The sequence below is a fragment of the Anolis carolinensis genome, chromosome 1 (assembly GCF_035594765.1).
Source record: "Anolis carolinensis isolate JA03-04 chromosome 1, rAnoCar3.1.pri, whole genome shotgun sequence".
In the NCBI taxonomy this organism is placed as follows: Eukaryota; Metazoa; Chordata; class Lepidosauria; order Squamata; family Dactyloidae; genus Anolis; species Anolis carolinensis.
Genome location: NC_085841.1, coordinates 368,616,169 through 368,643,970, shown reverse-complemented (window position 1 = coordinate 368,643,970; position 27,802 = coordinate 368,616,169). Strand labels below are relative to the sequence as shown.

At 49.1% G+C, this 27,802-nt stretch overlaps 2 protein-coding genes and 1 long non-coding RNA gene across 10 annotated transcripts in view; 1 reads left to right on the top strand and 2 right to left on the bottom strand.

Annotated features, from left to right (window-relative positions):
- Positions 1-7,046, bottom strand: part of LOC134295643 (zinc finger protein 135-like) — a 37,278-nt gene extending 30,232 nt beyond the window's left edge. The window contains exon 1 of the mRNA XM_062968752.1: positions 6,955-7,046. The gene's annotated coding sequence lies outside the window, so the exon portion shown is untranslated. The remainder of the gene's footprint in view (positions 1-6,954) is intronic.
- Positions 7,047-8,725: 1,679 nt separating this feature from the next.
- On the top strand, positions 8,726-21,245 carry LOC134295644 (transmembrane ascorbate-dependent reductase CYB561). 8 transcript variants are annotated; one of them, XM_062968754.1, is made up of 8 exons: positions 8,726-8,777; positions 10,753-10,870; positions 11,030-11,195; positions 16,543-16,790; positions 17,015-17,113; positions 17,232-17,335; positions 19,234-19,391; positions 19,865-21,245. In XM_062968754.1, exons 1-8 carry the CDS (start codon positions 8,741-8,743, stop codon positions 20,207-20,209), a joined length of 1,275 nt encoding a protein of 424 aa, XP_062824824.1. In that variant the 5' UTR covers positions 8,726-8,740; the 3' UTR covers positions 20,210-21,245. The 8 variants fall into 8 exon arrangements, with proteins under 8 accessions (XP_062824824.1, XP_062824823.1, XP_062824825.1 ...); XM_062968753.1 differs by having other exon boundaries at positions 16,540-16,790; XM_062968755.1 differs by having other exon boundaries at positions 16,540-16,790; positions 17,015-17,109; positions 19,865-20,210.
- A 486-nt stretch (positions 21,246-21,731) lies between these two features.
- Positions 21,732-27,802, bottom strand: LOC134295648 (uncharacterized). Its single transcript, XR_010002270.1, has 2 exons — positions 26,467-27,802; positions 21,732-24,725 (listed from the first exon to the last, which is right to left on the bottom strand). It is a non-coding gene; the product is annotated as an uncharacterized LOC134295648 (long non-coding RNA).

Here is a 27,802-nt window from a genome sequence, read left to right as displayed (position 1 = left end):
ATGAAGGAAAACTGCCATTTCTAGATGTCCTGGTTATCCGGAAATCCAATCAACACAGTTTTTTTAAAAAAACAACACATATGGATAGATACCTACATCAAAACTCTAACCATTCCCAAGTAAAAAGAAGCACAATCAAAGCCCTGACAGACCGTTCACAAAAAATCTGCGAACCTCACCTCCTCTAAGGTGAACTAAACCACCTAAACTGGGCTCTACAGGCCAATGGAGACTCCACCACAGACATCAGAAGAGCTACAAGGCCAAGAACTAGATACGAGAGGAAAGACAAAGACCCACCCAGAGGAAAAGTGAACTACATCAAGGGAACCAATGACCACATAGGGAAGCTGAAGAAGGAACACAACCTACAAACTATTTACAGACCCACTAAGAAATTCCAACAAATGCTCCGTTCAGCGAAGAACAAGAGGGATCCTCTCCCCTCTGCCAGAGTCTACTGCACACGAGGCAGCTGTGGCCAAGAAGTCTGCCTAGGGACCCCCAAACGCAGCAGCATTGCCCAGACACCATCAAGGAACATGCAAGGCCCTGCAGACTGACTCAACCAGAGGAGTCAGCCATAGCAGAGCACCTGATGATCCAACCTGGACACGGAATCTTATTTGAGAACGCAGAAATGCTGGACCACTCTCACAATGACACAGAGAAGCCATTGAAATCCACAAGAAGCAGGTGGCTAATGTCAACAGAAAGGAGGAAACCATGAAAATGAACACAATCTGGCTCCCAGTATTAAAAAGCACCAGAAACCAGACAGTAAATAAGGAACACCACTCAGAAATAGGGGAACTCCAGACAGCAAGCCATCAAGTGCCATTTAACACCTCCCAAACAGAGGGTGCCTCCAGGCATTAGAGGCCAGGCTATCTCCATGCAGATACCTTCACTGATTGACTTTGCAGCTTCATGGCTACTCAGTGCTATTCAAGCTTGCCAATCGCAAAATTCACCAAGAGAGTTCCTTCTCCAACCCTGGACATTCTACAGAGATATATATTCAGGGCAGGCCCATAGCCAGGATTTTTTGTTCGGGAGGGGCTGGGATTTTGGTTTCGGGGGGGGGGGGGGATGAGTCTGAGTGAGAGAGGATCTGCCCTAGCAAACTTTTTGTATCGTTATCCCAATACCCCTATGCATATGGGATATACTGAGCATGGTGATCAGATCATGATATGAATAAACAACAGTTTAAATAATAATTGTAAGACCTTCTCATGGACCACGCTGAGAATTTCGGGGGGGGGGGGGGGCTGAAGCCCCTCAAGCCCCCCCCCTTCCCGGCTACATGCCTGATACAGGGTGTTTGAAAAAGAACTCCCTATTCACCATTTAAATTAAATGGTGGATAGGGAGTTCTTTTTCAAACATCCTGTATGTGTAGACACACACACACTTCACCTGCTTCACTGGCAACAAACCTATGAAGATGCCAGCCACAGAAGCAGGCAAAACGTCAGGAGAGAATGCTGCTGGAACATGGCCATATAGCCCCAAAACCTCACAGCTACCCAACCTAGCAACTCATTGTTTTGCCCTGGATCCCATCTTTTCTCCAAAACGTGCCCAGAACTCCTTTGGTTCAGCAAAGGGCCGTTCCCAGGGAGTCCTATACCTGGAGGCAGGGCCAAGCAACTACTGCCCAAGACTCCCTTCAAGGGAAGTCTGTTTTCAGTTTGGGCCCCGAAAGATCTGCTCCCACCCGGGCTCCCCTTCCCAGCGCATGCTTCAAAGAGGCTTGTGCCCTGCTGTTTCTACTGTAGAGGAGGCACTCGGCTGCAGATACTGGCAGGCGCACGTGTTTTCCAAGGTGTGTGTGTGGGGTGTGCAGGCCCGGAAAGCACAAGAGCCTGCCAGTGTCTGCAGCTGAGCCCCTCTTATTCTAGAGTAAGGGGCACTTAGTTGCGGGTACTGGGAGGCACACATGCTTTCTGGGCCTGCCTGCCACACGCACTTGCTTTCCAAGGCAAGGAGGCAAGTTCTGGGACGCGCTCGGCTGCAGACAAAAGCAGGCCTGGAGACGGGATCGGCTCCAGTTTGCTTTCGTGTTGAGCTGATTTTCGTGCAGGGAGGGGGCTTCCCGTTTTGTGCTGCCAAAGAGAAAGACACGAAAGAAACGATAGAAATGGTAGAAATGAATTCCGCACACAACTCTACTGACAACTGTAGGCTGATCCCTAAAGAGGGTCACAATGGGACAAAAAAGTGACTATAAATCAATTTTACTATGGAATCCTTTGCTATGGAATACATTCTACATCCAGATCAATGAATGTATCCTTCAATACATTATACATCCAGATCAATGAGTGTATCCTTCAATACATTATACATCCAGATCAATGTGGGTTTTTACCTGAAAGACAACTACAAAACAATATGAGATTCACTATGAATATTACTGAACACTTGGGGACACTTGGGAAAACACAATGAAAAACAAGACAGACACAGAGAAGGCTTTTGGACACTTAAACTGTTACTTTATGCTTGCAGCAATAAAAGAATGAATACGGGGCAAAATGTCAGGTCCTGGGTAAAAGCCGTTTCGAATAGATAATATGCAGAAATACAAATAATGGAGAAGTAACTGACATCCGTAATATAGAAAAAGGAGCAAAATAAGAATGTTCCCTTAACTCATTTCATTTTTAATTTAATATTGGAAGTACTAGTGAGAGAAATACAACAAAAAGAAGGGATTAAAGGTGTGAATATATATGACTGAGAGGCTTTGCAGATGATGCAATGATTGTATTGGAACAGGGTTTTACATCCATTGCCATGGAGGGCCAGATCAGCTGTAGGGTTGCCATCAAGGAACAATTCAACCATGCATGGAGAATCCCTGGATACAGAGGGCCAGATGATTATTATTATTATGCTTATGTTTATATAATAATATGCATATTATGTATGAGCCCTTTGGGGAGATAAAGCAGAGTATAAACATAATAATAATAATAATAATAATAATAATAATAATAATAATAATAATAATATCATCATCATCATTTTTCTCTCCACAAAAAAGACTCAAAGCAACCTACATTAATAATAATAATAATAATGATAATAATAACTTTATACCCCGCCACCATCTCCTCGTGGGGACTCAGGGTGGCTTACAACGAGAATATGACAACAACATAGCATACAATACACACGATTCACTAAAACTGAGATTTAAAAATAATGCAATACAAGATAAAAACAACATAATAGTTACTTTAAAAAACAGAACATCAAATTGTTCTGCACAGCAGAGAGTGAATAATACATCATTCCACCAGGTCCAAGAATAGAATCAAAATGAGTAAAGAAGGAACAAGGGAACAATTTCACTTAAAGTGCTATAGAATGTAGAGTGAGGAGCAAGATAAAGTGTCATTAAGGTTGTAAACATAGAGTAGATACCAAGTGAGATGGGCTATTTATTCAAGCACGCTCTGGAACATCCATGTCTTCAGTTGATGATGAAAGATGGACAATGACGGAGCTAACCTGATCTCCCTGGGGAGGGAGTTCAAAAGCGGAGGGGCCACCACTGAGAAGCCTCTCTCCCTCGTCCCCACCAGCCGCACCTCAGACAGGGCGGGAGCGAGAGAAGAGCCTCATCCGATGATCTTAAGGCCCGTGTAGGTTCATAGGGGAAGAGGCGATCGTGGAGATAGGCAGGTCCTGAACCGTTTAAGCCTTTATAGGTGATAACCTGCACCTTGGATTGGGCCCGGAAACTTATTGGTAGCCAGTGGAGCTGCTTAAATAGGGGGGTGGACCGCTCCCTATAGTTTGCTCCTGTTATTGACCTGGCCGCTGATATTTGTACCAACTGTAGTTTCCAAACCGTCTTCAAAGGCAGCCCCATGTAGAGCACATTGCAGTAATCCAACCTGGAGGTAACTAAGGTGTGGACCACCATGGCCATGTCAGACTTCACGAGGTACATTGAAAGGATTTCAATACAATTTAAAATTCAGAAATATACAACATTAAAATAGAATTAAACATCAATCATAATTTAAAATACTAACAGTTAAAATCCATAAAACTGACTAAAAATGTATTCAGAGCTAAAACCACAGCACCGCCCTGGCATGGTGTCAAAAACCTCCTTCCTGGAAAGGCTGCCTGAGTAAAATGGTCTTTACCTGCCTCCAGAAGGACAGCAGGGAAGGGGCCCTTCTGACATCCTGGAGGAGGAGGAGGAGGAAGGCCTCATTCCTTTTATTCGTCAGTGGTCACCTCGATCGAACATAGCCGTGTTTGGTTTGACTCGCTCAGCTCCGAATGCCACACACACTCTAGTTCCCTCTTCTTTTGCTTCATCGCCGCCAGCTCCTCGGTGAACCAAGGAGATGGTTTAGCTCGGGTACTCGAGAGGGGACGTTCCGGAGCGATCGTGTCTATTGCCCTAGTCGCCTCCTTGTTCCAGACAGCGACCAGAGCATCAACAGAATCACCAGCCAAGGTGGTGGGAAACTCCCCAAGAGCCGTCAGGAATCCATCCAGTTCCATAAGCCTCCTGGGGTGGACCATTTTAGTAGGTCCTCCACCCCTGTGGAGGTTGGGGGGCACAGTGAGTCTAAACCTGATCAGGTGGTGGTCGGTCCATGGCAAAGGAGCAACAGTGAGCTCCTCCATACCGCCACCTTCCTCCCATCCCTGGCAGAAAACCAAGTCAAGTGTGTGCCCCTCTCTGTGGGTAGGGCGATACTAGTTAGGACAGCCCCATGGTTGTCATGGCGGCCATGAAGTCCTGAGCTGCACCAGAGGGAGCGTTCTCGGCATGGACATTGAAGTCCCCCAGCACAATGAGCCGCTGGGACTCCAACGCCAGGCCCAAGACCACCCCAGCTAGCTCAGGCAGGGTGACTAGTGCAGCGGGGTGGTCAGTACACTAGCAGAATCCCTAAACAGTCCCGGCCCCCTACCCTCAGATGAGCACATTCGAACAAGGTAGACTGCGGGATGGGGCACCTGGTCGGGGGATGGACTTCTTATAGACTACTGCAACCCCTCCTCCCCTCCCTCCAGATCTTGGTTGGTGCTGCACAGTATAACCTGGTGGACAAAGCTGGGTGAGGTTAGCTCCCCCAGCCTCATCCAACCAGGTCTCCGTTATGCACGCCAGGTCTGCCCGCTCATCCAGGATGAGGGCCTGGATGATCGCTGCTTTTCCGTTGACAGACCTGGCGTTCAACAGCACCACCCTCAAATAGTCATGTTGAATGTTTTTATGTTGAATGTTTTTATATTGTGGAATGATATTTTAAATTGTAAGTCGCTCGGAGCACTCTGGTGGAGAGCGACTAATTAAGAAATAAAGTGAAGAAGGAGAAGAGAGCTCCGGAGTTGAGGGGCTGAATTATCATTTCAAAAAAAAACAAAACAAAAAAAAACCCCAACAAATTCCTATGCACACTGCACATATCTTATTTGTAGTGTAAACGCCCCCCTCCCCAACAACAATTATTTATTTATTTGCTACATTTATACCCCACCTTCTCCCACCCCGAAGGGGACTCAGAGCGCCTTACAAGTTGTATGTACAAACAATATATTATACTAGCTGTGCCCAGCCACACGTTGCTGTGGCGTTGTCTGGTGGTGTTGGTGAGAAATTGTTGAGGTAGTGGTGGTATTGAATGTCTGTTGTATGGTTGTCTTCATGTTTAGTATGCACACTGAAGTGGATTATATGGCAGTGTGGAGTCAAGATAATCCAGTTCAAAGCAGATAATAAAAGATTCTAAATGGGTTATATAGCTGTGTGGAAGGGCCTTGAGTCTACACTGCCATATAATCCAGTTAAAATCTGATAATCTGTGGAAGAGGCCTAAGTGAGGCCTAACTGTGCCTGTCCCCTGGGCTGAGTAGGTTGCTAGGAGACCAAGTGGGCGGAGCTTAGCCTTCTAACTGGCAGCAATTGGATAAAAACTATTATTCCTCTCCCTCTAATAAGGACTTTATTTTTCTTTTCTTTTTGTTGTATCAACCTAGAGCCGTGAATGATGGGTTGTGTTGTCAAATTTCAAGGTTGGGGGTCCTGTAGTTTTGTTGTTTTGTCCGCTGCCCTGATGCCATCACTCTTTTATATATAGAGATTATTAGTATAGTACAATATTAGCATTATATATTAATATATTGTACTATACCACTATACTGTAATATTATTAGTAATATTACAGTACATTTAATATATAATATATAATTTATATTATTATATTATACAATATTATTATATTGTATTATTATTATTAGCCGCCCTGAGTCCCCTATTGGGTGAGAAGGGCGGGGGTAGAAATACGGTAATAAATAAATAAATAAGTTATTATCCATATTATATGTATACACAATATAGTATATTATTACCATAGCACAATATTCGTAAATGAAAGAAAAATACAATATTTTGAAATAAAAACAGTTTTAACCAGCATACTGTAAATCTTTCAGGATTTCAATGGGAAGTGTGGGCCTGCTTCTGGCCAATGAGATAGTCAAGTTAAGTAGGATTGTTGTTGTTGTTGTGTGCCTTCAAGTCATTTCAGACTTTGGGCGAGTCTAAGTGTAAAACTGAGGGTGGGGGCCGGCTAAATGGCCTTGGAGGGCCTTAGTTTGGGGACCCCTGGTTTAAGGCATCCAATAGTTGCCTCGGTGTAAAGCTGCCTTGAACCCCCCTCTCCTCCCACCCCCCCCAAGGTTGAGAAAGAAAAGCGGGGTAGAAATGTCGTAAATCAATCATAATTTGGGGGCAAGGGATAGGCGGAGGGGGGGCGATGCCTTGCCTTCCAAAATGGGGCGAACAAAGACCTCGGGGTCGGAAGGAAAAGGCGGTTTATGGAGAGGGAGGGGGAGGGGGCGTTTCATGGGGGTCCCCACCTCTCAGATCGGGCCCCCTCCCCCCTTGCCCCCAAAGCTGTCGCTTACCTGCTTCCTTCCTTCCTTCCTTCCTTCCTTCCTTCCTTCTCTCCCGAAGCCTCTCCTGCTCTTTGTCTCCTCCTCCTCCTCCTCCCAGAAATGACGGGGGGGGGGGCGCCCCCCCCCGCCCCCTCCCTCCTGCCTTTTAACCCTCTCCTCTTCCCAATCTCTCTCTCTCTCTCTCTCTCTCTCTCTCTCTCTCTTCACCCCCCCCCCCCCCCGAAGAGTCCCATTCCTCCTGGCATCATGCCATCCCAATGTAATGAGCTATATAAAACATAATAATGGTTCAAAACACAAGTATAGTAGAGTCTCACTAATCCAAGCCTAATCCAATATGTTTTCAATACATCGTGATATTTTGGTGCTAAATTCGTAAATAACAGTAATTACAACATAACATTACTGCGTATTGAACTACTTTTTCTGTCAAATTTGTTGAACAACATGATGTTTTGGTGCTTCATTTGTAAAATCATAACCTATTTTGATGTTCAATAGGCTTTTCCTTAATCCCTCCTTATTATCCAACATATTAGCTTATCCAACATTCTGCCGGCCCGTTTAGCTTGGATAAGTGAGACTCTACTGTAGTACACAATATGTATATTAGAGCATGACATACATATTACATTCACAGAATCAATGCTCAGTCCTATGGTATATAACCCAAAAGTATCTAACTCAGTATTATAAATCAAACAAGATGATATAAGTCTCTGCAGTCCTAAAAGGATAAGACTGGCTTAAAGGCAAACCGAATCAGAGTCTCTGCCGTTCTGGAAGGATTCCTCAGGACTCCACAGGTTTTGGATCAATAGTAAAGCCAAGGAGACAGAGTCAATGCTGATGCAGATCCTGAGTAGCTGGTTATTGACTGGAGTAGGTGGTAATCTATCCGTTCACGCCGTTTACAACTGGTTCCCGGGTTTTATCCCAGTTTCGGTAACCCTTCTTCTGGTAAGTGGCAAATGTTTTATTATTTCTTCATTGATGGCTCTGCATCAGGTATTATGTTTGCAGTATCAATATGCTGCTGTGGATTTTGTGGTGCGAGCACAACCCAGGAAGCCCCCCCCCCCCCCCCGCCTAAGTGGGATACAAAAGATGACAAATGGGAAACGGGGGGATATATTTGGAAAACAAACTCTCCAAACCAAACCACAGAAGCAAAACCTCAGTCCCGGTAACAACACCGGCGAAGCAACCTGGCAAGGGTTTGCAAAGGGAAAGGCCTCCTCCAGGGAAATGATGATGATGATGATGATGATGATGATTTATGCACTTGTTTATTTCTACCCTGACTTTCTCCCCATAGGGAGAAAACCTAAAGAAAACCTGGTTTACTCATGAATTTTAACAAATTAATCAAATCCCCATGAGTGTCCACTGAAGTTTATCAATGGAGCCTGATTTCTAAATTATATTTTGTGTTATGGAACTACCCTTCGTGATTTGTTAAAAAAAAAGTTTCACCCACCCCCCAATTTTTTTTTTCTGCTATGGCCCTGGGTAAAATTAAAATATTCATACAATTAAAATTACATTTAAAGCTAAATATCCTCCCAAACTCCCTCCCACAACCTCCCCAGCAGTGTTGTGTTATGTGAAACTTAGCAGAATGCCAAGTTTTTAACTTTGTGATTTTTTATACATTATAGCTGTATTCTCAGTATGCTTCTGACATGATAAATATTAATAAACCCTCTCCATTGGCAGAGTGCCCTCTCGTGGCCACTGAAATGACCAAGGTGCCCAAAGGAGGACAAGTGAAATGATTCAAGGCCTGGGGACTATGAAGACTCCCTCTGAGGAGCGTCTTAAAGAACCAGGTCAGTTTCCTTGCAGAAGAGAAGCTTGAGAGAGACAGGAGAGGAGCCACGGAGAACTATCTGAAAGGATCTCATAAGGAGGAGGGAGCAAGGCTTCCCTTCTGCTGCCCTGGAGACTAGGACTCAGTGGGGCCCATGGGTTCAAATGGCAGGAAAGGAGATCCCATGTGGACATTAGGAAGAACTTCCTGACTGTAAGGAGAATTGTTCAGCAGTTGAGTTCCTTCCTTTTCCCCCCAATTATAGTCCCGTGTCTACGCCTCTTCCAGCACCTTGAAGGTGACGACAATTTGGACAATCCACCCCCTCCTGATGATTTTGACATAATTAGCACTTTGGCCCAGGTTTCTCCTGATTTTATCTAGATTTTACCTTTTGTCCTTATATGTGAATTTTAATGACTGGTTTTCATTGTTTTTAATCTGTTTTATGGTGTTATTTTATTGTTGTTGACTGGGCTTGGTCCCATGTGAGCCGCCCCGAGTCCCTTCGGGGAGATGGGGTGGGGTATAAGAATAAAATTATTATTATTATTATTATTATTATTATTATTATTATTATTATTATTATTCCTTGGAGGCTTTTAAGCAGAGGCTGGGTGGCCGTCTGTTGGGGATGCTTTGATTGTGTTTCTCCTGCACGGCAGAAAGAAGGGGGTTGGACTGGACGGCTGATGTGGCCTCTCCCAACTCTATTATTCTATGATTCTATGATTCTGCTACAGTCAGTATGCCAAGAAACCCAACAATGGATTTCTTAAAATTAAGTCATGCCAAATGAGCCCTATCTCTTTTATTGACAGTTACAAACTTGGTAGATGAAGGGAATGCTGTGGACGTGGCCTATCCCTATTTTGGTAAGGCTTCTGACAAGGTCCTCAAGACTTTCTCACAACGGAGCTTGCCAAGTGTGGACTGGACCAGGCTCCTCTCTGGTGGGTTGGGAAGGGGCTGAGCGACCGGACACAAAGTGCTTCCGACCCTCCTCCTCCTCCTCCTCCTGGGTGAAAAGTGAACCAAGAAGTAGTGAGGGAACACTATAATCAAATCTACAGGTGAGACCAAATTGAGAAGGAGAGATAATTCCCCAGAAGACAGGGTCAGGGTCCAAAATGACACTTACAGATGAAAGACCTGTTTGGACAAAACTCACAAAACTAATTTCTATTTGAAGTTATGTAGCACAACAGTGTAGCACAAGTCATGGTTCTACATAGAATCCTAGAATCCTAGAGTTGGAAGAGACCTGGTGGGCCATTGAGTCCCACCCCATTCTGCCAAGAAGCAGGAAAATCACATTCAAAGCACCCCCGAGAGATGGCCATCCAGCCTTTGCTTAAAAGCCTCCAAGGAAGGAGCCTCCACCACACTCCCTTCGGGGCAGAAAGAAAGAGAGAGAGAGAGAGAGAGAGAGAGAGAGAGAGATCCACTTCTGAACAGCTCTCTCACACACACAGTCGGGAAGTTCTTCCTCATGTTCAGGTGGAATCTCCTTTCACCATGGCTCCATTGCGTCCTAGTCTCCAGGGCAGCAGAAAGGAAGCCTGCGCCCTCCTCCCTATGATTTCCCCCCACCTCTTGATCCATTGCTCTTATCATGTCTCCTCTCCCTCAGCCTTCTCTTCCGCAGGCTAAACATGCCCAGCTCTTTCAGCTGCTCCTCACAGGGCTTGTTCTCCAGACCCTTGATCCTTTGAGTCTTGCTCTTCCTCTGGACACCTTCCAGCTTGGAGCCAACATCTCCCTTCAATTGCAGTGCCCAGAATGGGGCACAGGGTGATTCCTGGCCAAGGAGGAATAGAGGAATAGCAGGACTTCCTTCCCTGGGTCTAGGCACCAGGCTCCTCTTGATGCAGGACAAAATCCCATTGGCACTTTGGCAACAGCTTAAAAGCCCAATGCACTTCTGGGCTGCCTCCATAGGAGTCTAGTGCCCGGGCGGAGGGAAGTCCTAGCCCCACTCTCTTCTTCTGCAGGGGTCAGACCTCCTCAACCTCCTCACCCGGAAGAAGGGCCCTGCGTCCAGTTGTGGGCAAGGCCATCCAAGGAGGAGATGGACAAGAGGGAGGGGTCCAGAGAAGAGCCGGCCTGCAAGTACAGTATTATTATTGTTATTGTTATTATTATTATTGTATGATTGCCCCCCCCCTCCCCGGGGGCCGCCCTCCCCCTCCCCTTGGCGGGGCGCCCGCCTTACCTGCGCCTGGCCTCCATTGGGCGCCTGGCGCTCTTGTGCTTTGATTGACTGCCAAGGGAGAAGGGAGGGGCCCGGCCGCGAGAGAGACACCTGCCCCCAGCGCAGCCTTTCCTCTTCCAGGGAAAGAAGGCAGCAGGAGGAAGAGAGCAACGTGGCCGCCGCCGCCCCTCCTCTGCTCGGGGCTGCTCGGCGTCGGGGAGGCGGAAGGGAGGCCGGGCTCAGGTAGGGGAGGGGGGCGCATGTGCGGGAGGGGGGGAGGCCCAGGGAGAGCTGAGAAGAGCCCCCCCCCCCCCCCGCCCGGGTGCGGGAGCGCGTCCCCTGCCCCCGAAGGCAGCCTCAGGGTCCGGAGGCCCCGAAGAGGAAGGGTCCCGGGGCTCCCGCGCTGGGGCGCCGTGGCCTCTCTCCCCCCTGCCCCACTTACTTCCCCCTGGCCGAGAGGGGAGCGGGACACGCAGCTGCTCCTTCTTCTTCCCGGCCCCCCTCGGCCCCTCCCCGCCTCCCTCCAGGACCCTGACCCATGGTCCTCACGGACGGTGTCTCTAGGGAGAGCCCTCTGTTCTGCCACAGGTTTGGGGCCCGCCCTTCCCCAGGGCCCTGGCTCCTCTGGGGGGGGGGAGTGGGGTGTGTGGGGGGGGGGCACTGCAGGGCAGGAAGAGCCAGGCGATGCGAAGGGGCTGCTGCGCCCCCCCCCCCCCAAGGAAGAGGTGGGCCAAGGGCGTGGGGCAGGGCCTTCCCACCCCTTGGAAGGGACCCTCAAGGCCATCCCGGCCACCCCCTTCTTTCCACCAGCCAGGAAAAGCACAAAGTACTCCTCACAGATGGCCACCCAGCCTCTGTTTCAGAGCCTCTAAGGAAGGAGTTTCCACCAGACTCCCAGGCAGACTTCCACTGCTGAATAGCTCTTCTTACCTTCAGGAAGTTCCTCCTGATGTTCAGGTGGAACCTGCTTTCCTGCCATCTGAACCCCTTTTTTCGTGTCAGGAGCAACTTGAGAACCTGCAAGTCACTTCTGGTGTGAGAGAATTGGCCGTCTGCAAGGACGTTGCCCAGGGGAATTATCATTCTTACGATCAGGAAGTCCCTCCTGATGTTCAGGTGGAACCTGCTTTCCTGCCATTGGAATTCGTGGCTCCATTGAGTCCAAGGCAGTAGAAAGGAAGTCTGTTCCTTCTTCCTCATGCCATGCCCTCCTCCTCCTCCTCCTTCTGCCAGTGAGCAGTGGCCTGGGCCTGGGGGTTCCTGTGGTCCCAGGCAGGAAAAGCCTATTAAAAAGCCTCCTCTGCTCCCAGGACCAGGGCCTTGGCAGAAGGGGCCAGCCAGGATGACACTGGCTGGCCCCTGGAACAAAATTTGAAAAAAAACATTATGATCCTTGGTTGCTGTGAGTTTTCCGGGCTGCCTGGCCATGTTCCAGAAGCATTCTCTCCTGAAGTTTCACCCACATCTATGGCAGGCATCCTCAGAGGTTGTGAGGTGTGGTGGAAACTAGGCAAGTGGGGTTTATATGTCTCTGTGGGATCATGTCCAGGGTGGGAGAAAGAAAGAAAGAACTCTTGTTTGTTTACAACACTCAGACTTGCCTCCAACAGACAAGAGTTCTTTCTTTCTCCCACCCTGGACATGATCCCACAGAGATATATAAACCCCACTTGCCTGGGTGAAACATCAGGAAAGAATGCTTCTGGAATATGACCATACAGTCTGGAAAACTCACAGCACCTCAGTGATTCTGGCCATGAAAGCCTTTGGCAATACATTCTGATCCTGGTTTGAAAGCTTTCTTGTTTAATTGTGTGGTACTCACTTTGGAAGTACAGTAGAGTCTCACTTATCCAACACTCGCTTATCCAACGTTCTGGATTATCCAACACATTTTTGTAGTCGATGTTTTCAATAAATCGTGATATTTTGGTGCTAAATTCGTAAATTATTGTATTTTACATAGCATTATTTCGTACTGAACTACTTTTTCTGTCAAATTTGTTGTATAACATGATGTTTTGGTGCTTAATTTGTAAAATCATAACCTAATTTGATGTTTAATAGGCTTTTCCTTAATCCCTCCTTATTATCCAACATATTTGCTTATCCAACGTTCTGCCGGCCCATTTATGTTGGTTAAGTGAGACTCTACAGTAGTTGTTATACTCCAGGATCTTTGTTTCTGGGACTACCACAAACTATGTTTATTTATCATGTCAAAAGCAAACTGAGGACGCAAGTTTTAAACTTCTCACAGCCACACCAAAGGCACTCCAAGTGGCCAGCTACTGGTCAAAAGACATTTATTATCATGCCAAGTTCCTGTTGTTGTTGTTTTAAAAAACCTGTTTGTGTTTTCAAATACATTACAAACTATGCTGAATAGATTGAGACTCTTGAGATATTCCTTGAAACAAACAGAGTGAAATGTGCTGCAGGGTGTCCCTCCTGCACAGTTTGTGCAGTTGAATAAACTTTCCCTGTGTTTTCATGATAGGACTAATTAGGAAATGGCATTTATATCTCAAGAACTAAAACCGTGTGACGTGGTGTTATTGTTTCTTTAAAAGGTCTCCTTGTAGGCCTGGCTGGCGCTTCTGAGGGACATCTGTGTCCTGAGGGGCCTTTCAGGGAGGACAGAGCCAGTAACCCAATTGCCTTCCTCCAGGTAATGCAGTTAGCTGCGCTCTGATCGAATCAGGGAGGCCTCTTTGGCCAGGAGCCTCCGTGGGCCTCTGTGCCTGCCCCCCATAAAGATCACAGCCCCCCCCCCCGTCATACCTCCCTCACTGGCAAGGGGGGGGGCTAGCCAAAGCCCACCTCATCTGGCCCTCGGAGTCAGGGTGACCCTTTAAGCCCAACCAGTAGTTCAGGCAGAACCCAGTGGCACGAGGCGTCTCCATTTTTCAGGTTGTGGAGCACCACCTGAGAAATTCCCTAAATTTGGTTGTTGGACCGTTAGGCTGTGTGAACCCTGGAAGGGGGGGGGGCTGGGCTGGGGGGCTCGTCTTTATGCTCTCCATTCCTCTCATTCGCATATTTTATTGTTACTAAAGGAGATTATGGAAACTCACACTTTTCAGAAACCTCTGATGGGTGCAGGCCATGCCTGGTGTCAAGAGTCAGACGCCAATTAGCGAACAAAAATAGAGTTTATTCAGCAGATAAGCCAAAAAGTAATGTTAACACAGAAAAAACCTTGAAACACCTCACTATCAGTGCTTCAAGAGCAGTTCAAACAAAAAATATAATTCAGCAACACAAGCAGGTAAAAACAAAGCTAAACAAACTTAGTGCAAACTGCACTTTCTGAGTCCAAGCCCTGCCAGCCGGCTCTGTAGTTTTCAAAGGAACAGTTCCCAAAAGAAAACACCAAATTGGTCAGGAAACAAACAAACAAACTAAGAATGCAGTAGACTGCTTCCACAATGTGGATAAAGCCGAAGGCTCCAAAAGGATGGTGAAAAGACGTCGTCCAGGATTCCAAGGTCAGGTCAGGAGATAACAGTGGTGTCCAAAGAGCAAGCCAGGAGTCAAAAGCCGATAGTAGTCATCAATCACAGGGCGAAGGCAGTAGCGAGGTCAAATTCCGATCCAAGGTCTGAAAAGGGTGCAGTCATCCAAAACAGGTCCACGATAAGACACAGCGAGAGCCAAGCTAGGTGATAACAGCAGATTCAAATCATAGTCCAAGTCCAGTCTTCATGGAAACACAGAGATCCCAATGGCGCCTCAGCAACACCTTGCCACATGCAAAGTGCAGTGGCCAAACATTCCCATTTTATTCCCCTTCCTCCTGGGTGACCAAACACTCACACCCAACACCAGGTGTCCCAAATCTACTCAGAGTCTGAACTCCACACAGCTAGAGCTCGTGGATCTGGAGTACTTAGCAATTCGTCGGAGTCCCAATCATCCTGCCCACACTTAGCCCCATGAACACTTAAAGAACCATCCTCCCTTCTCCAAGCATCCCAATTGGGATCAGCTCCTGCATAAACCCCAGGTTCAGAAGTATCCATAAGCCCCAAATCCCCAGACATCTCCGGTGGCTGTGCCCATTCAGTGCCCGCTTCCCCAGCCACCACCTGTTCCTCAGCATCCATTTCCCCATCTGAATCTTCCTCAGAAGATCCCCCATATAGCTCTCTAAGTCGCTTCCTGCGCAACTCCTCCAGTGAACCCTCATCACGAGGGTTTTTTCTTCCTCTTCGAATTCCATCCCCATCAACCATAATCCCCGAAGGTGCAGTCACAACACCTGGAGCCCTGGGAAGGGAAGGGAGCAAGGCTTGGGCAGGTCAGGGCCTGGTGCCGAGGGGTCATGGGGTGGGCAGGGGTCCAGCTTTCCTTCCTCCTTGCATTATTGCCATCTAGCAGTCCAAAACGCCTGAAGGCCGAGGTTTGCCTAGGCCTACACTAGACAGTAACTCTTGTCATCCAGCAAGATACACTGATGATGGGAGAATGTAACCCCCATCATCCTGTAAGATATACTGCGAAGCTGCTACCACCAAAGTCTCAGAGAGGAGACCTTTTTTTTTTTAAAAAAAATTCTTTCTTCTTCTTATTCACTTTAGATGGTAACGCAACTTGGTTTATAATATATGCGACAGAGGTTTAGATGTTGGAGGAACAATAACAAGTTTATTCAGGCACAGAGCTTAGTGGTTACAATATTGTTTCTCACTTAGAGGCACTTTTATTAACAGTTACAATACTAGAATGAGGTAAGACAAACTCCCTAAAGTGTTATTTCTTTTACTAAGTTAGAACTTCTTCTTCTGCTACTTTTACACCGCAGTCACCCTGTGATATACGATCACAGATTCTCTGTTCCTTACCAGGACACAGACTACATTAAATAAGTCACCAAACTTATTTTAAACCGACTCAAAAATGAACAATTGAGTCTCCTGTGCCTCATCAGAGCACAAACTCAATCCCTTTTTTAAACTCTGCACTTTTTCAACAAAATGGCAGTTGGCTCCGCCTACTTCTCCATGGCAACTAGCCTCTGAGTGCTGAGAGGCAATAACTGTAATACCCTTTTAAAACACAAACACACAATTAAACATAACATCTGTAAACCAAAAATTCATACTTCATTACATATACCAATGAAGGGAACATGCTAAACTGTAACTCTCATCATACTGTAAGATATACAAATGATGGGAGCTTGCTAAACTATCGCTCCCATCATCCCATAAAATAAGGCGATGATGGGAGCTCGCTAGATCATACCTCCAATTATCCAGTAAAATATGATGATGATAACTCACTAGACTCCCATCATCCGGCAAGATATACCCTGCACATTATTTTTTGAATAATTGCCACCTGGCAGATGGTACAGGGTGATAAAGACAAGGACAAACAGACGGAAGCATAGCTTCTATCCTAGAGCAGTCACTATGTTGAATTCTGTGGTTTTGCACTGATGTGGCATGGGGGGGGGCTGCATGGTGTGGGTGTGGAGGGAGAGTTGTGTTGTTTTGTGGTGTGTGTGTGTGGGGGGGAGGGAAGGCATGTAATTTCATTGTGAAATAGCAAAATGAGAAATCAAACTCTTCTTTCCCAGCAGCCTGAGACCCTTGGGCCGAGACCTGCTCTGAGCGGAGATGGAGGGTCCATCGCCTTCAGCTGCCCCCCGCCCCATGGGGCTGAGCTACGCAGTGGGGGCTTCGCAGCTGCTGGGCCTGGCGGTGCTGGCCGTGGTGGGGGCCTGGATGGGGCACTTCCGGGGGGGCCTGGCCTGGGAGAGCCCCCAGCTCCAGTTCAACGTCCACCCGCTCTGCATGATCCTCGGGATGGTCTTCCTTCAGGGGGATGGTGAGCATTGCGCGGGGGGGGGGGGATTTCCAGTGGCCAGCAGGAGGAGACTCAGCCCACTGTACCCCAATTCCCATTTAAGGTGGGGGTCCTCCTCTTCCCCTTCACTTTGGTGCTGCTGCTGCGGTCCCTCCTGGCTGGCAGGGGAGGCATGGCTGGGGGGCCCTTGGCTGCCCCTCACCTTCTACCCTCCTGAAACCCCTCCCCCTGGTCCCCCCTTGCAGCCCTCCTGGTCTACCGCATCTTCAGGACGGAGAGCAAGCGGGCCACCAAGGTGCTCCATGGCCTCCTCCATGTCCTGGCCCTCCTCGTGGCGCTGGTAGGTGAGTCCTTGGGGGGGGCACAGGGGGGGGTCTCTAGTGGGGGAGGAGGGGAGAGGGGACCCCTCTTTCTTCTCTCCTCTCCATTTCACACCCCCACCACCTACATTTCACCCGGCAGGGCTGGTGGCCGTCTTCCAGTACCACAAGAAGATGGGCTTCCCGGACCTCTACAGCCTCCACAGCTGGTGTGGCCTCCTGGCCTTTGCCTTCTACATCGTTCAGGTGAGGAGGGGGGAGGGATTTGGGGTGATTCTCTCTGCTGCACAACCCAGACTAGGTGGGGGCCCCGTGGGGGACGTGGGGAGGCCCTGGCTGGAAGAAGAGCATGCCTGGGTCGCAGGCCCCCATAATAATAAAATAATAAACTTTATATCCCACCACCATCTCCCCGCGTCGGGGCGGCTTACAAAGGCCCCCCAAGGTGCACATACATAACACAGCAAGCAAAAAATGGTACATAAGTATAAATAAGACACATAAAAACATGACAACAACCCCTGTAACACATATAACATAAAATCAAAATAATACAATTTAAAAAACAACAGTAGATAAAAATAGCTGCCATCACTTCAGAGTGCCAACTTCATATGGGCCCATTCAGCCTACTCGAGATCAAAAGCCTGTCAGAGGTGGCATTAGGGGTCATGCAATAGTGCGTCGAGTGTGGAAGGATGGCTGTTTTGTTTTGCAATTCTACAAATATCATGTTTTTTGGGTTGGCACTTAGAATCCTAGAATAATAGAGCTGGAAGAGACCACATGGGTCAAGTCTCTGACAGATCTCCCCTCCTATGTGGGGTACCCCAAGGTGCACTTCTCTCCCCTCTTCTCTTCAACATCTACGTTAGACCCCTTGCTAGTTTGGCTCGGAGTTTCGGCCTAGACTGCTATCAATATGCGGACGAGACCCAACTCCTTCTGCGCCTGGAGCCTGGAGCAACATCAATACCAGACAACTTCACCTTATGTCTGGAGGCTCTGTCGAACTGGCTACGTGCTAGCAGACTGAAGGTGAACCCGTGAAGACCGAGATTCTCTGGCATGGCCGCTCGACTGGTCTGACCCACTTGCTACCCACCTTCGCTGGTGCTGCCCTATCTCCTTCGCCCACCGTTAAGAGCCTGGGTGTCGTTTTAGATTCACAGCTGACAATGGAAGCTCAGGTCGCTGCTGCCAGCAAACTGGCCTTTTTCCACCTACGACAAGCGAGGCAACTGGCACCCTATCTATCTGATGAGGCTCTGGCAACGGTCATCCAGGCCACGGTCACGTCTAGGCTGGACTATTGCAACGCCCTGTATGTTGGCCTTCCGATGTCCACGACCCGAAAGCTCCGTCTTGTTCAGAATGCGGCAGACAGGCTCCTCACAAGAACACCCATGAAATGCCACATCACACCTGCATCTGCATTGGCTTCCCACTGATTACCGTGGTCTATATAAGATGCTAGTCCTGACCTTTACGGCCAGGGCCCATCGTACCTTAGGGACCGTCTCTCCTTCTCCCATCATCGGAGGTCGCAACGACCATCCCAACGAGACTTACTCTATGTACTGGGTCCTAGAGAAGGGCACTTGGAAAGGACCAGGCGCAGAGCTTTTTCTATTTCTGCCCCTGCCTATGGAATGCCTTGCCACCCTAGATGAGAGCCATGCGTGAGTTAGGGCCTTTTACCCTCGCACTCAAGACCTGGCTCTTTACTAGAGCTTTTAATCTATTTTAATTTTTATCAATATTTGTATGTATGTATTTTTATCCTCTACAATTTCATCTTGTAAATCGCCTAGAGCATCGTGGATGGAGGGAGATTAATAAGTAATTTAAATGATGATGATGATGATCTAGTCCAGTTCTCTGCCATGCAGGAAAAGCACAATCAAAGTATGATATATACCATGACAATAAAGTTATTATCTTCTATTCTAACAGCCCTGTGAGGTAGGCCAGTGAGCATGGTGGCAGCTGAGTGAGGACTCCCCAAGGGTCCGCTCCGCACCCTGTGCACTGCCGTGGAGGCCCCAGCGCTTCCACGGCATCCGTGGGAGGATAGGAGGCCGGAGGGGGTCCCACGGTGCCTGATGCTTCCTCCTCCTCCTCCTCCTCTCTTCTCCCTGCAGTGGCTGATGGGCCTGGGGGCCTTCCTCTTCCCCGGGGCCTCCTCCTCCCTGCGCAGCCGCTACAAGCCGCAGCACGCCTTCTTCGGGGCCGCCCTCTTCCTGCTCTCCATTGCCACCGCCCTCCTGGGCATCCTCGAGCTCCTCCTCTTCAAGATCAAGCAAGTCCTCCCTCCCTCCCTTCCTCCCTCAATGCTTTCCTGGAGTGGGAGGGGGCTGCTGCTGCATTGGGGAGATTCCTGGAAGAGGCCTGCTTTGTATTCATTATGGCAGATGTGGCCCAGGAGCAGCAGCTTTCCCAGTGTCTCCTGGATGGGGGCTGATGGGGCTTGGAGTCCCTTAGAAGACAGGGTTGTTGTATGTCTTTCGGGCTGTGTGGCCATGTTCCAGAAGTATTCTCTCCTGACGTTTTGCCAGAGAATACTTCTGGAACATGGCCACACAGCCCGAAAGACATACAACAACCCTGTGATCCCGGCCATGAAAGCCTTCAGCAACACCCTTAGAAGACGTTTGCCCTTTGGCCAGTGCCACCGGGCACAGCTGGGTGGGAGGGGGGCCAGAGGGAGACCCCCATGCACCGTATGCGTTCTCATTGTGCCCCTTCTTCTTCTCTCTTTCTCTCCCTCCCCAGGGACAGGTACAGTGCCTTTGTCCCCGAGGGGCTGCTGGGCAACGCCTTGGGGCTCCTGCTGGTGGCCTTTGGGGCCCTCCTGGGCTACATCCTGACGCGGGAGGAGTGGCGGCGGCCCCTCCAGGGAGAAGAAATGGCCCTCTCCATGGACTTCAAGAAACTGGCCGAGGAGGAGGAGGAGGGCGGGGGCAGCCCCGTGGACCCCCGCTGAGGGCCCCCTCCCCTCCGTTGCCTGGCTTGCCTGTGTCCGTCCGTCTGTCTGCAGTCGATGTCCCCCCTCCTGTGCCACCGCCCTCCCCCTTTCAGCCACCAAAACAGGAGCAGCTGCAGCAGCAGCAGCATTAGGAGCAGGCTCTCTTGCCCTTCCCTGCCCCCCCTGCCTGAAATGAGGGGGCTGTGGAGGGAGGAGAACACCTCGCCCTGTGAGAAGGGACTCCCTTCTCAAGACCTCTGGCCACTGCACTGGTCTGGCCTCATGATGGAGAAGAGAGGAGTGTGTGTGTGTGCATTGGGGGGGGGGGCATCTCTTCCTAAGGAGGGTCATTTCACACCACAAAGGGGGGGGTGTCTCTTGGGGAACAGAATTGGCTGGCCTTGTGGCCACCATGGGCCCAACTCATAGAATTGTAGAGTTTGAAGAGATTGAAAGGGCCCATCCAGGCACTTCCAGTCATCCAGGAAAACACAAGTAGAACCCTCCTGACAGATGTCCATACAAGTGGGGGCGGGGGGGAGGTTGCACTTCCTTTACTTTTCCAGGAAGGGGTGGCGGTGGCGGACAGTGCTATGTTTTCCCCAAACACTGCCTCCTTCTGCCCCCCTCCCCTTTCCCCTCTGAGCTCCTTGGGCTTTTGGAAGATACACCCCCCCCCCCCCAGCTTTGGGAAAGGGACTGGTCCTAGCTTTGTAGGAAAGCCCTTCCTTTGGCTTCAGGTGACGTGAGAGGGACCTTCTTTTGGGGAGGGATTTACAGAGGGGGGGGTGGCTTCCCCTCTTGTGGGCCTAGCTGTCTGTTTGCTCCTTGCAATCCCCTCTCCTTAGTCCCCCCCCCCCCCAACAGACCCCAAGGGGAAGGGAGAGAGGTTGGGAAAAGCTCTACCCACTGGCCTTGTGGGATGACGTGGCCTTAATGCCAAGTGAGTGTTGCCCTCGGGTGGGATCCCCCCCCCCAACACTATCTGCCCCTTGTCTGGGGGGCAGTTCTTTCAAATGCGTAGGCAGACAGAGCCAGTCCCTGAATTCATAGGGTTGAACTGCTGTGGCAGCAAAGCCCTCCGTCCTCAGTGTGGCCTTGATCCCATCGCCCTTTTTCTGCTGCAAGAGTCTTGTGATGTTTGGTAGCTGAGTGAGATCCCAATAAATATTTGCAAGGAAAAAGGCACCTCCCGGCACCTGACCCTTCAATGGCGGCAGCGACGGCCTCCCCAGCATCGCTTCTTCTCCCTTTCTGGCTCCCAGAGTCTAGTTCTTCAAACACAGGGAGGGCAGGGGGGAAACCAATGCTGCAGGGACATCCATCTTTATGCTATCCAGAACACACACACACCCATATATATGGTTGGAGTTGCACTTCAAAATGTGCATATTCCAGCTTATATAAAAATCCAACTTCAGGAGAAACCTAGAGAACCTGTCTTGTTTGCAACTCGGAGACTGCCGGTACTAGAACCATGAGGTCATCAGAGAAGACTGCCCCATCTTTAGAGGGATTAAAGAACTAATCTTGACTGCTGTTAAATATTGAAAGCATTTGTTACATATTAAGCATATTTATGGGCATTCCTTACAAATGTAATGGCGTATGCATTCGTTTTAGCCTAGCCTTTCAAGGATCAGGAGCCTTTGTCAGAGACAGAACGCCAGCAAGTAAAACAAAACTCAGTTTATTGAGGTTACAGAACTAAAAAATGCCCGTAGGAAACAAAGAACAGGGCAAACACTTGACTTCAGTGTGATAAGTAACAAAAAACAGCTCAGTTTGAGCTTAAATAGTTCAAATGGATAAACCGGGTTAAACAGAAGTATAATCCGGATTAAATCAAAAGTGCTTACTTCAGCCTGGCAAACAATGCAAACAAAAGAGAATCAGCAGGAGTGAGAATGTAAACAACAGACTGGTGGCAGATTCCTCTCTGCTATTCAGAAACAGCAGGGGAATAAACCAGGCTTGTTTATTCCTTCCTGCAGCGAACGAAAAGCGTGGTCGTAGTCAGGGTAACGGCAGTCAGCAGGGTCCCAATCCGGTCCAGAGGTCTTTAGCTAAGCGTAGTCGTCAAGGAATCCAAAGGTCTCACCGATAGCCAGCAGAAGGGATAATCCGGAATCGAAGTCAGTCAGTCCAGCGTCAATCCAGTGTGAGTAGGTATTGCCCGTCAAAAAGATGACGGAGGTCCAAGCTATCGAGATTAAACACAAGTTGCACAGAGAAAAACCCCGCACAGTTCCTCCCGCCGTCGATGCCCAGTGTCCTTGGTAAACTTACGTATCCAGTAACGAAGCACACCCGTCTTCAGGAAGTTCCCCAACAAAAGCCCAAGCGTCCGTCCAGATTACCTTGCCCAACGCAATTAGACATTGATCCCAAACCCCATTTTATCCCAATTCAAGCTCATCATCGCTGTCAGCTGTCATCCCAATTCCAGGCGCCCCAACATCATCATCCTCATCAGAGCTTAAGCACCTTTGACTACGCCCCACAGCATCCCCAGCTGTGGATCCCGCTCCATCCCTCCAGCCAGTCCATGGGTCTGATCCTGCAACCCGCCAATCACCTCCCATGTTTTCATTGCCTGTTTCCCCAACACCCAAATCCTCCCTCACACGAGTCCATTCCATGTCGTCGTCCTCCGAGCTGGCCATCTCTTCCTCCAAACCCTCAGAAAAACCCTCAAATGAGTCCTCATCTGTCGGTTCTGCAAACAAATCCCGGAGCCGCTTTCTTTCACGCTCCTCGAAGGAGTCTGACTCTCGAGGAGTCTTACGACCCCTTCTTCTATTACCGGAGCCCGAAGGCTCAACCATAACAGCCTTAATGGGTGGCACATTGGGCTAAAGGGTCACTTTATCAGGAAGGGCGCCTGCGCCATCCAAACTGCAGCACGGCCTCAGCTGCCGCTTGACCTTCAGTGCTTTTAATCTCCTCTTTAGCCTCATCCACTGTCAGTTCTCAAAATCAAAAATCAAAGCAAGATTTCCACTATCTCTGTCTAACTCAAGCCAATCACGACAATGATTGTTCTCTGAAGTCTTCCCGCTGTGCGCAGTGGAACATTTGGGCTACCTGTTACCTTCCCATGCAATGGCTCTGAGGGTTTTTTGTGGTTGACTCTGTTGGAGAGAGCCAGTGTGGAGCAGCGAGTGGATCCAGCCATGGAGAACGACTGGAGGCCAGGGTTTAGAGCCCTGCTTGGAGATGGAAACCCACCAGGTGGCCTTGGGCAAGTCACATGCTCTCAGCCTCAGAGCAAAGCCATGGTGGCAAATCCCCTTTCAATTTGAACATATGCTTGTTTCCAACCTATGTTGTGTTGCAGTAGTAGGCTGATAAGAGACTTGTTTTGATATATTATTCCCTGTATGCTAGATTAGGCTGCAGTCTAGATGTTATGGGCATATTCCCAGGCCACAAGGTTGGCAGCTGGATCACGTGGCCAGACCCATTCAAGAGGGTGCCCTTCTTCCCATATTTTCCAAGCACAAAGAGCTGCTCCCAGCTGAGGAGATAACATCATGCTTCCCTGTTTAGTGCTGAGATTGAGAAATAATCACTGATAGGAAAGTGCTTCTGTCATGAGGGGGATTAGGCAGAAAAGGAAATGTTGTCTCTCACAGTCAAATTACTCTCCTCTCCCCCCCCCTTTTTGTGCAAAGCTAAGCTATATTTGCCTTTATTGGTTGTGTCAGTTTTAGGGGGAAAGCTCTTCTGTGGGATGTGGGGGGCTCCTTTTCCCTCCATGCCAGGATCTGTGGCAAGGGGAGGGTGCCATGTGTGGGAGGGTGCGCCCACCCTGTGGCCAGCATGACCTCGGTGACATCTGCTTGGGCTCGGCAACGTCTTTTCTGACATGCAGGCTCATTTAGCCCTAGCTCAGGGTCACAAGGGAAGGGGGGGTTATGGGAAAAGCCCCCTCCCCACCATGTTCCTAGCCATGCAGTAGAACAGGCATGGGCAAACTTTGGCCCTCCCACAATTTCTAACAGCCAGTGGGAGGGCTGAAGCTTGCCCAAGCCTGCACTAGAAGCAGCCCACCCCTCATGCAATACTGATGCCAGTGCATGTGCCCATATGGGGCTCCCCATGAAAGCCCTCCAAGGCTGCTGGCATTTGTGCAGGGAAGGGCCCTGTGGCCCACATCAGAGCCCGCAGTAGCTGCTCTCCAGTGATTTGGAGTTCCCAAATGTTTATTTGTTTACAGTATTTATATTCCGCCCTTCTCACCCCGAAGGGGACTCAGGGCGGATCACATTACACATATAAGGCAAACATTCAATGCCATAACATAGAACAAAGACAGCGACAAACGCAGGCTCCGAGCTGGCCTCGAACTCATGACCTCTTGGTCAGAGTGATTTGTTGCTGCTGGTTGCTCAACAGCCTGCGCCACAGCCCGGCCCACAGGAATGTTCTCCACAGGAAGCCTGGGCCACTCAGGGGGAGCAGCCAGCATCCGGCCAATGGGCACCAAGGTTTCCTATGGAAGGGTCAAGAGTCAGCTGAAGGTGAGGCCAAGAGACACCGTCAAATCTGAAGAGAGGTGAACAAAGCTCTGGAAACTCGGAAACAACTAAAAAGGCCATTGGGCCTGATGAACTTGAGAATGAGAAATCAGAGAAATGGAACAATCGAGCCATCCTTGAAGATCTGAAAGAAACAAGATGGAGGGAACTGGGTTTAAATGAAAAGAAAAGAGATTTCAGCTTGACCTTAGGAAGAAGACCTTACTTTAGTCATACAGATTTCTTTCTAGATGGTAAAATAGAGCTAGACTGGGGCTCCTTCCACACAGCTATATAAAATCCACATTGAACTGGATTATCTGACAGTGTGGACCGAGATATTGCATTTCAAAGCAAACATTGTGGATTATCTGCCTTGGCATTCTGGGTTATATGGCTGTGTGGCCCTTGGGGCCCCTCCCAAATTATGTAGCAGGACTCCTATCTGGCACGAAGGGGGAGGAAGTGTCCCTTTCACCAGAGCAAGCCAGCCGAGCAAATGAATGCACTCGCAGCTGGAAAGGAGCCCATCTCTCTTGTGCTCAGCAGCAGCAGAGCCTCTAGTCCCATTCTCGCTTCCTTGCTTGTCAGACGCCGAGAACTGGGAAGCCCTGGCCCTTGAGCGCTCTTACTGGAGGTCAGCTGTGACCAGCAGTGCTGTGGAATTTGAAGAGGTTCAAATGGAGGGCAAGCGGGAGAAATGTGTGGAGAGGAAGGCCTGCTGCCTGGAAACCGATGCCTTCACTGTGGATCAAGAATAGGATTCTACAGCCACCTACGTATCCACTGCCAAGTAAGTAAGTAAATTGTCCATTCAGTTGCACCCTGTGTGCCTCCCCCCCCCCCCCGGGAAGCCATTTAATAATAATAATAATAATAATAATAATAATAATAATAATAATAATAATAATAATAATAGCTTTATTTTTATACCCCGCCTCTATCTCCCAAAAGGCAATATAAAACAAAATAGACAAAAGACATGCACAATTATAAAAATTTAAACATTAGCCAATAAAAACAAATGACAAGAACTAATAAAAATATGGATTAAAACGGAGAGGTTGTAAAAGTAGACTGGGTAAGGTGCACCATATAAATATTGTAAACGCGAGCCATTTGTTAAAATGCTGCTCTTGGACTTGGAAACAGCCTTCCTTCTACTCATTCCTATGAATAATTGTTCTTCATTAATTTCCAACACAATTTGCATTTTGAATCACTCCGCTGCCTCAGATGCCTTTGGATGGGATATTTAGGGCTCACAGAGACGGGCATATCTCAACGCATCCATCACCTCCTCCACTCTCACCTGCCGTGGAGTCACCTGTTCTCTTTCTAGGATGTCTCCCTGGGAAATGAACTCTCTTGTGATGGGGTCACATAGTGGTGCCTCAAAGGGCTGCTGGGCCCTGGCATTTGGAGTGAAAGCCTTTTGCTGACGGTGATGATGGCCTTGGGGAAGGCCCCTCCTGCCCCTAAAGCCCCTCCTTGGCTGGCCGGGGTGGAGGGAAGGGAAACCCCCAGAAGCAGAAGCACCCTGAAGGCTGTGGGCTAGGGGCAAGGCCCATACAGACCACCCACCCACCCACCGTTGCACCCCATGGCACTGGAGGTGAGTGGAGGCAGCCTGGAACTGGGCATCTTGACACCGGGGTCACTGTCTGAGGTGAGGGGGGAATGACTCAAGCTTTGCCTATTGAAAGAACAGGACTGTGTACAGAGCTTAGGCAGCAATCAGCCAGCCTCCCGAGCAGGTTGAGTGCATTGTCTGTGCAATCTCCCCCATGACAACAACGGGGAATTGGGTCAGGGATTGACAACATCTCTAGGGCGTCCTCTTCAGGAGGTGGAGGGGGGGGGGGGGGAGAGAAATAATATATTACCTGTTGTGGTATCAGTGAGATGTCCTCAGACTGCAGTGTCCCAGCTGCTTGGAAGGCTCATCTGGACACCTTTTGTTCCAGGCAGAACATAGAACCATTGCAATGGCCGATCTGGCCAGGCCAAGCCGGAGTTCCCATTCGGGTCTGACTGAGCGGACTGGCTCCAGTTAGGCCAGAGGAAGGGTCCTCTATGTGGTGACCCCCTCTTCAGCGCCCACTCCCCTCAAGTCCAGCTGCAACCCCCCCCTCTGGCCCCTCCCTTGGGGGCATCTGTGTGGGTGCCTTTGCTGACCTCCTAATCCCCGCCAAAATGCATCTTAAAGAAAACTACCTCCCTGCAAAAGATTTGTTTTGGTTCATTTCCTTTGCAATGGCATTAGTGTTTAATAAAAATAGATTATGAAAAATGCTCAGAACAGTAATCTTCCCTGATGGTGTCTGTGGAGGGTGGAGCAAACACGCGGAAGGGAAGGGAGTGGATTTTTGCAGCCTTCTGCCCAAGTCATTCATTTACTGAACGTGCAGCCATTGAAATGCCAGGGATGGATCGGTTAGGGATTCCTCTTCCCAGCTGGGGAAGGGGCCTCCGCAATGGGGCAGACCAAGGGGGCCCAACAAGCACAGGCCCATCGGTAGGATTCACCCATAGGCCTTGGCACCAGGAGACAAAGGGGATGGAGAGAGCAGCCATGGCAGGCTTCATTCGCCCTAGTTGTAAAGAACTGTTTTTAAAGCCTCGGTTCCTGTTGCGTGTTTCGCACTCACAGCCCTTCCTCCTGGAGGCCTTTGACCTGGGCTGCTTCTCCCCGGCCTCCTTGCCTCTTTAGCTCTCCATCCCTTTCACTTTAAGGAGGTTCAGAGGCAGCCCTAGAACATCAGGCAGCCATGCCGAGCTGCCCTTTGATTCTCCTTTGTGGAGAAAAGGGAGAACATAAATAAATATGATAAACATAACATAAACATCATAATAATATTATCCTTCTAGGGACCTTGAAATTCTCATAGATAGAGGCACAGGGGAGGCATATTTTGTCAACAGAGCAGTATCACCCCCCCCCCTCCTCCTCCTGTTTGGGTGTTTGTGTGCACATGTTTGTAAATGCACCTTTCTGGTGTAGATTATTTCTGGGGAGGGAATGGCATCCCAAAATATTACATTCTCTATGTTGCCTCGACCAACCATTCATCAACCCCACTTGCCTTGGAAATGATCTTCCCTGGGGCCTGTTTATGTTCTCCACTTGGCTCTCACTTAAAATAAATAGGCAAACACCTGCCCGTTTCAATGCTTTGGCCTTTCCAGCTGCTTAGAGTGGACCCCCCCCCCCCCCCCCAA